This window comes from Nannospalax galili, unplaced genomic scaffold, assembly GCF_000622305.1.
Source record: "Nannospalax galili isolate Female #2095 unplaced genomic scaffold, S.galili_v1.0 scaffold1077, whole genome shotgun sequence".
Taxonomy (NCBI): domain Eukaryota; kingdom Metazoa; phylum Chordata; class Mammalia; order Rodentia; family Spalacidae; genus Nannospalax; species Nannospalax galili.
Window position 1 is genome coordinate 2520394 of NW_008340429.1, and position 9722 is coordinate 2530115.

A 9722-nucleotide genomic window follows, 5' to 3' on the forward strand; every position below is an offset into this window, starting at 1 on the left:
CTAGTCATGGTCAGTTGCATTTGGAACCTTGGCACCTGTGTATGGATATAAAGTCATCGGGTAGATTTCAGTGGTAACGTTTATCACCTCTACTAATTAACATGATGTAAATTTCCATGTTTCCTCCTCAAATATAATACCATTTTTTTAAATTTGTTGATTTGTGTGTGTGTGTGTGTGTGTGTGTGTATGTATGTGTATCACACAGAACATCCCAAACCATCTTATTCAACTATATACCCACTTCCCAGATGGCACTCTCCCATACCTGCCTCCCCCACCAGAGCCCTTATACTCTACTATCCCTGCTACTGTCTGCTGTGTTGTCAGCATCCCCAGCCCTTCCTCACTGCTTGCCCTTCTGGTGAATCTAGTCAGCCTATCTAGAGGTCTTTGTTGTAGGAGGGTCAGCTGTTCCTCATCTAGAGGTAATCAGTTGTCAATATTCCTTTGGATAAGATTGGGGTCTGCTGCTAGGTCAACTAGTTCCAGGGGACTATGAGCATCTCTCAAAATGTCCTGTACTGGTGGTGGGTCACCTGTCCTCGTGATCAAGGAAGCCGAGGAGACCCCACCAGATGGACTTGAACCAGTGTCCATTCTCTAAAGAGGAAGGTCAACACAGAGGAATCATTTCCTCCATGCTTCCAAGCAAAACCAACCATGGTCCAGCAGAACCTTTCACTTACCTTCTCATAAGCGGAACTGATAAAAGAAAGGAGCCAGGGGCTCCTCCCAATCCCATGTGACCCCTGAGGAACAGATCCTAAAATGATCTTAAGAGTGAAAATAAATTGGTTTATCTGGGACAACTGTATGGCCTTAAACACCCAAAAGGAAAGTATAACCAAAGATTAAAGGGGCCAATATAATTTAAGAGCCCATATGCATAGCTAAAGGCTACATAACAAGCAACAATGCCAGATAGGAGATACCCAGGCTAAATCTTAAAGCAGAGAGTCTACAAGGGGCCAATCAGATTGCCTCTTTCTGCTTTTCTTAGCAGAGATAGCATGAAGGGCCAATCAGATAGCCCTTATACCTGCCTTTTTCCTACTGAGACAAGGTATACCCAATCAGGCTTGTATCAAGCTCTGACTGAAAGAAGGAAGGAGGTGTTGTGGAGGGCTTTAGTTACTAAGAAACAATTAGATGACATTTCTCCACACTTCCCATTCATCCTTACAGCCTTTCAGTATCTACACTGGCAGGAGCCACAGATCAGTGTTGAATTAAGTTACTAAAATTTTTATCATTTTGGTCAATCTTCTCAGCATAAAAGAGGCTATTTAAATTTTTTTATGCATGATATATAAACTGCAATTTTATTTATATGTATTTAATTAATTTGCTTATTTTTATTTTATGCATTATGAGTGTTTTGCCTGAATGTATGCAAGTTTACCATATGTGTGCAATGCCTGAAGAGGCCAGAGGGTGTCAGATCCCCTGGAACTGTAGTTACAGATAGTTGTTAGCCACTATGTGGGTGCTGGGAACTGAACCTGAATCCTCTGCAAGAGCAGCCAGTGCTCTTAGCTGCTGAGCCATCTCTCTAGCCCATATATATAAATATTAAGAAGCTGGGGGAGAAAGCTTAGTCTGTAAACCTGAGTTCAATTCCCGTATCCACATTAAATAATAATAATAATAAAAAAAAAGCCAGGCCTGGTGATGTGTGCTTGTAATCCCAGTGCTGGGGAAGCAGAGACAGAGATCCCTATAGCTTGTTAGCCAGCCAGCCTAGCCTACAAGTTACAGTCCACACAAGTAAGGGACCCTGTCTTTTTTTAAAAGATGGGGGTGGGGGAGAGAGAGAGAGAGAGAGAGAGAGAGAGAGAGAGAGAGAGAGAGAGAGAGAGAAAAAAAAAGACAAAAAAAAAAAAAGAAATGAATCAGGAATGATACCCAAGGTTGTCTTCAGGTATCCATATACATGTACACATATACACACACAAAACATTAAGAGATACACAGGTAGTTGGTCAACTCAAGAAACATTTTTAGAATGAATGAATAAAATAAGATTTGGTGTTTTGAAATGAGTGCCTAACAAGTTACCAAAATATCAATCAATGTTTCCTCTCTGTCTGTATGATAGCAGCTGAGTATTTTGAGAGAACACCACAAGAAGCTCTTTTATGTTTGTGCCGAAAATAAGGCAAGGTAGAGGGTGGGAATCCTAGTGGAAAAAATAACAAACAGAGACTAATTGATGGTTTTTCATTTGCATCACTCTGTGTAACAAGATTTCTGGAAACCTCAAGCCTTGGCTGAGTCGAGAGGCATCCAGTTTCGTACTTACTGAGCCATATAAAAGTCCATCCGTGTCCATGGCCAAGTACTGGCCAGACTCAGTTCCCTTTATATACACCTCGCCCACGCTTTCCGCACTCAGCTGCAGCTGAACTGGAATGAAAATAACACAAGCAAAAGTAAACAAATGCCACACTTTTGCCAATAGACCCCGTAGCCAGAAGAGTGGAAAATTCTGCTCATTGGTTTTGTAGTGCTGCAAGGATGAGCCTCCAATGTATCAGAACATAGCAGTTCCTTTTCCTTTGGACTCCAGGGAAAGCTGTCAATGGGGAATTACGTTCCTGACAAGAGGAGACAAAGGTTGGCTTGTGTACCTATCCACCCTGTACACATCTGTCCAGGGTTTATCTTCTCTCCCACTGTAATCTGGGGAGGGGCGGTAATCACAGAAGGAAGTGGCACTGGTTTCTCTCGCTTTGTCACTCCAGAGCTCCTGGGGTGCTGTAGATCTGGCCGTGGCAGCTTCTTTCACTGTCACGCTGCTCGTTGGGGCCATTTGTGTGCCCTGCACTTTCAAGGCAGGGAAAAGCTTGCCAGCAGACCACTAGTATTTTAAAATCAGAGATTGTTCTTTTTCCAGAGAGGGTCCCAGGGAGTCAAAACTGGCTGGCACCTATGAGATGCAGGAAACTCACCCATAGTGAAGTTCAATGAACTTCCCAACCTCCAGGTTATCCCAAAGGGGTCCCAGAAAAAGGGATGAGCTCAGGAGGGGGATGCAGTCACTCATTTATCTGGAAATGCAGGGACGAAAACAGTGGTTCTCACCTGGGGACCATTTTCTTCCACAAGGGACATCTGTAATTTCTAGAGGCTGTCACAACTGGAGGGGATAGATCACTGGAACTAGTGGGCAGAGGTCAGGTATGCTGTAGAACACCCCCTCAATGCAGAGGGCAGCCCTAAGGGTCCTGGGGCCCAGGCTGAAGAACCCCCAAGATTAAAGGAAAGGGCTTGGAGTCAAATAAGCCACACATTTCTGTGTCCTCTAGTTGATACCGCCAAGGTGCCTCCATTAGCCCTGGATACAAAATCAGATACCAATACCCAACTGATAATTGTTACTTTGGTCATTCACCTTTAAAGGGAGGTGCTTTGATGGTTCATCCTTGGGAGTTAGAATGAATTCTGGATTCCTCTGGGCAATTTTTTTTAGTCATCAGACTGTCACAACTGTCACTATGACTAGGAATGAAAGGTCCAGAATAAGCAAATCCATTAGCACAGCAAGGAGATTAGTGGCAGCCAGGGCCCAGGTGGGGCCAGGGTGGAATCATGGCTAAGAGGTGGGGTTTTGATTTCACTTCTAGTGGTAATGAGATCAAGCCACTTACAGGTTTCAAACTTGGAAACACTAGTAGAGCAGACACTGAGGAACACCTCACCCCCACCCGCACCCCACAATACAGTGAAGGAGACACAGCACCAGCAGCTGAGATTCTGGCTCTTCCTCCTGTGCATAAGCTTTGTCCTGGGAGATGGAATCACACAGGAAGCCCATCCTAGAGATGACATGTGTTTACCCTCCTAGAGCTAGCAAATGCAAGTATTGCCATAGGGCCCCCTTCTACAACAGTGATAACAGGCTACTCACGCAGTTCTGCATCCCCCCCTTTCTTCCTTAGCAACTGCCAGGGCCTAACTGAGTTCACTTCACTGTTTTTGCCAGCTGAATTGTGTTCTGTTATATAGCTATCTACACCCTAATCTAGCTTTGGTTATTTCTGAGAGTTTGGTCATAAGACAACAGGCTAAAAGGCCTCCAGAAGCTCTATCCAGCATCAGAACATGTCACCCGCCTTCTCAACTTTGTTCTAACTTTTTCAGCGCACAAATCTCATGTGTGTGTGTGTGTGTGTGTGTGTGTGTGTGTGTGTGTGTGTGTGTGAGTGTGGAGACAAGAGACAACTTTGGGTGTTTTTGTGTAGTTCTTATTAACTTTTATGTGTGTGTGTGTTCTTGCTTGCCTGCATATGTACCATGTGCATGCAGGGGCTTGTGGAAGGCCCTGCGTTGGAACCCCTGAAACTACAGTTACATGTGGTAGTGATATGGATGCTGGGAACTACACCTGAATCCTCAGCAAGAGCAGCAAGTGCTCTTGCTGAGCCATCTCTCTAACCCTTACTTTGTTTTTTGAGACATGGTTTCTCACTTGGCCTGGAACTTGCACATTAGGGTAGGCTGGCTGGCCAGGGAGCCTAGATATCCATCCGCCTCTGCTTCCCTAGCACTGGGATCACAAGCACACACTGTCACACCCAGTTTTTTGTTTTTTTTTTTTTTCCTACTTGGCTTCTGGGAACTGAACTCGTGTCCTCATGCTTACATGGAAAGCACTTTACTGACATGGCAAGCACTTTCAGCCCTCACCAAGCTCTTTCTTGCCCAGGGATCCTTGCATATGCTATGCCTTTTATCTGGCACCTTCTTCACCCAGATGTTTATAACGTTGGTTCTCCTCCTTCAAGCCTCAGCCTAAACAGCTTCTCCTCAGAGGACTGCCCAATGCATGTGACACTCTGACAGTGGGTCCTCCCCCCATTCCCTGATCCCTGCCTGTGTCTCTCTTGTGCCCATGCCTTCTCTTTCTCACATGTTCACTTCTTTCATACACTAAGTATACAATTATTTTATTACCTAATGGTTTATCAATTTATTTCTCCATGTAAAGAGCAGAAAGGAGAGAAGGGAAAGAATTTTGTCTGTCCTCTGTCCTCTTGGGTCCCCAGCACTTTACACAGTGCTCTACCCACAGTGCCCAATCTGTTGAATGAATAATGCTAGGCTAATGTTGGTGGAGATGATTCTGCTAGGCCACTGTCAGCAAACTGTGCTCTTTGAATTGTGTTTCTAGCATATTCTGTGGAGTTAATGGGGTCAAGGTAAGAAGCATAAGGCTTAAGCTTGGGCTCAGCCCCCAACTGTAAGGGTGACTTTGACCAGGCTAATTAACCTGTCTTGGGCGCAATGAAATTTGATAGAAATGGAACCCAAACACCTGCCATAGTGCCCAAGATTGGTTCAGTAGCCTGACCAATCTATCACCCTGATAGTTGGGGGCAAAGCCCAGTCTCAAGCCTTATACCTCTCTATCAAGTTCTTCGCAGATCTCATAGTCTGTGAAGCAAGTATATACATTCAACAGCAATAGGAACAGAATGGAATTTCCACACAAAGGGATGAAGATGCATGCTTCAACATGGATGCATCCTGAGAATAGTCACAGAGTACCACACATTTCGTGATTGCATTTGCATGAAAGGTCCAGAATAAGCAAATCCATAGATATGGCAAGTAGATTAGTGTTAGCCAGAGGCCTGGAGAGGTGGAGATAAAAGAATTATGGCTTTGGGCTTCTTTTTGGAAAATCTTAAAAATTATAGAGATGGTTATACAACTCTGTTAAAAAAATTGTAAGGCTCAGAGAGATGGTTCAGTGGGTAAACCTGATGACCTGAGCTTAGTCCCTAGATCCCATGGTGGAAGGAGAGACTCGACTCCTGCAAATTGTCTTGTAACCTCTACACAGTGCACATGTGCACCACACACACACACACACACACACACACAGAGAGAGACACACACACACACAATAAATAAAATAAAAAATATTGTAAGAGGAAAAGCCTAGATTGTATACTTTAGATAGGTAAATTTTATATATGAATTACACCTCAGTACAGCTGTTGGTTTTAAATGTTTTGGATGTTCCCTGTACTTCATGGTTTTCATAGAGCTTTCCTGTGTTCTTACTATCAACTTCTCATCATAGTCCTATATGATTAGGTGAGACCAACCTACTGAATCACCATACTGATTACCCACATATGCTGGGAGCCGTGCTAGTTTCTGCCTTGGCATGAAAGGGGTAAAACTAGCATGTGGGCTGCAGACCCTGACCTGGTTTGGCTGTACATTAGCTTGTGATTGCTGGCAACAAGTTGTCTGGTTTCCTTAACTATAACCATAGTTGTGGTGAGAACTGAGTGAGCCAATGCTGGAAGAGTGGCCAGTATAACCAAGTCATTTCCTTTGTATATCTGTGACCTCATGAGCTCCTCATAGATCTCCCAGAGGACAGTGGCACCTTCCCCAGCCTCAAGGGGAGGAGATAAAACTTGGTGAGGGTAGTTTCTAATCAAGGATAGTCTTATGAGATGGGGCAGAACCACGGCCAGAACCAGTCTTCCAAGTACCCTGCTTTTCCTCTTCTTCAGACATCTTGGATTCTCTTACATGGGCTCTTGAGTTCAAGATCAGACATGGTGAGGGACTTTCTGGGTTCATCTGTGGCCATGGGATGAGTGTAGCTAGTACCTGGGACTTTTTAATCTGCTTACCACCCATCTTTGCAAGTATTTAGTTTAACATGCCATCTGTGCTACAGATATGCTAAAAGGCAGGTTCTTTAGGTAATCAAGGAAGATTCTGTTTTTAGAATATTTTATATTTATTTTTATCTTTATTTTTTATTTTTTATGAGTACTTTGTAAGTAACTGCACTGCATGTGTACAGTACCTGCAGACACCAGAAGAGGGCACTCTATCCCCTGGAATTGGTTGTGAGTCACCGTGTGGGTGCTGGAAACTTATTCCTGGTCCCCTGCAAGAGCAGCCAGTGCTCTTAACTTCTGAGTCATCTTTCCAGCCGCGGAAGATTAGTTTTTTGAGACAGGGTTTCATGTAGCCAAGGCTGGCCTCAAGCTTGCTATGTAGTAAAAGATGACCTTGAATTCCTGATCCTCCTGCCTCTACTGCCCAAGTACTGGAATTACAGGCTTATGCTACAACACTCTGCAAGGAAGATTTTTAAAAAGCATTTCTGGAAAGATGGCCCAGCAGTTAAGAGCACTGGCTGCTCTTGCAGAGGACCTGGGTTTGGTTCCCAGAACCCACATGGTGGATCATTTCAGTTCCAGGGCATCTGAATGACATTGCACGACATAGGTGCCCATACAGACAGGCAAGTGAAACACTCATACACATAAAATAAAAGTAAATAAACCAAAAAACGAAGAATAAAAATAAATAAATTTTAAAGAACATTTCATTTCCTAATTCATTTCTGTTCTGCCTCCTTAGATACTATTTGTCTTGCTGCAGGGCTAGGCAAGGGCTAAGCATAAGGTCTTCCTTATGTGGAATCCCATCATGGTCATGGACAGGCCTCACAGAAATAAACAAGAGCCGGGAGCCTGCTTGACACATGACTTCAGCCCTCAGTCATGAGCCCTACACCGGGGTTGGTGTGTTGGTGAGAGTTCATCCCAAGAGTTTCCTCTGTAAATATTATTTCTACAGGATGTCCAAGTTTCATAGCTCATTTTCACTGGATTTCTTTCTGGCTAAGTTTCCTACACATATATTTCTGCAAGCAGGGCTAGCAGGAAGGAGTAACACCCAGCCCACACTGCTCGCGTCCATGACTGGCTATCTAGCTCTCTGGTGGGACTTCACTCAAGTTGTCCAGACGAACATCTTTCAGCTACCCCAGCGCAAGAGCAAGGAAAGAGAAAGCACGAGAAAGGAGCCTCAGAAAGAAGCAGGGGCTGGCCCCACAGCACTGCTTCCCCCTGCAGCAGAGCAGTAGGAGGGCTGGAGAGCGGCTCAGTGCACACACACTCATCTGCCATGGGCTGGGATTTGTGTGCAGTGCCAGACATGGTCCCTGCCTCCCGGGGCTGACACAGGACTAGGGAGACAGACACACAAACCTATGAATGAGAAAGCAGCAAGATAACAAAGACCTCATTTGTTTCGGAGCAAAATCAGATAAAAAAGCCAAAAGTACACTATGAAGTCTGCCTCCTTTCCTGCCTCTCTCTCTCTCTCTCTCTCTCTCTCTCTCTCTCTCTCTCCCTGTCACTCTCTCTGTGTGCCTCTCCCCCACCTATTCTTTGAGAGAAAAGCAGGAGATAACATGCTGCAAAGAAATTGTGGGAGAATAAGTAAATAGTTGAGATAGTTGATAAAAAATTCCAAGAAGCAGGAGCCGCTATGTACAGCTCATGAATAGGTGTGCTGGTTGGTTTTTGTCAGCTTGGCACAAACTAGAGACACTTGGGAAGAAGGAACCTCAGTTGAGGAATTTCCTTCACCCCATTGGCCTATGGCCATGTCTGTTAGACATTTTCTTAATTGGTAATTGATGCATGAGGACCCACCCTACTGTGGGTGGTGCCATCCCTGAGCAGGTGGGCCTGGACTATGTAAAAAAAAAAGTAGCTGAGCTAGTCAGGGGGAGCAAGCCAGTAAGCAGCATTCCTTCATGGTCTCAGCTTCAGTTCCTGCCTTCAGCTTCCTGCCTTAAGTTCCTGCTTTGGCTTCCCTTCATAATGGACTAAATAGCTTTTGGTCAGTGTTTTATCCTAGCAACAGAGGTAATTAGAACAGATGTACAGTAAAATATGAAACTGCCACATACCACCCAGGTCTGTACAGCAGCTGCCCTGGGGAGGCTAAGAAGGGCTGAGACTGGGGAGGGTGGAGAAGGGATGCTTCATTTCTGTAAAAATCAATTCAGCAGCATCTCTGGGTCATGGACTACTGGTGTTTGCTGGTCTTTGGTCTGTTTCTAGGGCATGGTTTTGTGTTTTACTACATACATATTTATGGAGTATTACGAGCTTTTCATCAAAGATTTACCATCTCCCACAATTCTTCCTGCTTTCCAGCCGTGGTAATGTTTTAAAGCTCTATTCCTAATCAGAGGGCAGAACCCCAGAGCTGTCAAAGACTCTCATTCTTTTGTTGTTGTTGTCCGATTTTTTGAGACAGGGTCTCCCTGCAGCCCCAGTCACCTGGAACTTACTGTGCAGATCAGGATGGACTCAGACTCACAGAGATCCATGTGCCTTGCCTCTCAAGTGCTCATTTTATGTATTTATTATTTTATTTTATTTTATTTCATTTTATTTATTTATTTTTGGTCTTTTTGAGACAGGGTCTCCCTGTAGCCCCAGCTTGTTTAGAACTCACTATGTAGACCAGGGTGGCTCCGAACTCACAAAGATCCGCCTGCCTCTGCCTGCCCAGTACTGGGATTAAAGGCGTGTGTCACCATGCCCAGCTGACGAAAAGGTTTTTATTCCATCGCCTGACACTCTTAATTATATGTCTATTCAGACACCACCCAGGAGAATGTAGTTTTGTATTTTGTTATTGCTGTTAGTTCCTATTTTAAGCATTTCATTCCCAGTTCTTGTCTCACACAGAACATTTAATTACATAAAATTAGGGAAGAATTGATAAATTATACAGATTTTTCAAAGGTATTGGCCTCAGCAAGTCTTTATGGAGAAAATGTTCCCAGTATAATCTTTATCCACATTAACAACGAATGGATTGGGTAAGGTAGAATTCTGCTTTGTTTGCCAGTTACTTCTATGACAACATTATAA

At 44.2% G+C, this 9722-nt stretch overlaps 1 protein-coding gene across 13 annotated transcripts in view; it reads right to left on the reverse strand.

Moving 5' to 3' along the window:
• Fgf1 (fibroblast growth factor 1) overlaps window positions 1–9722 on the reverse strand; it is a 112993-nt gene that overhangs the window by 5988 nt on the left and 97283 nt on the right. For all 13 annotated transcript variants that reach the window (XM_008835529.3, XM_008835530.3, XM_017798816.2 and 10 more), the window contains one exon: window positions 2306–2409. In XM_008835529.3, the coding sequence (XP_008833751.1) occupies window positions 2306–2409 (104 nt within the window). The remainder of the gene's footprint in view (window positions 1–2305; window positions 2410–9722) is intronic.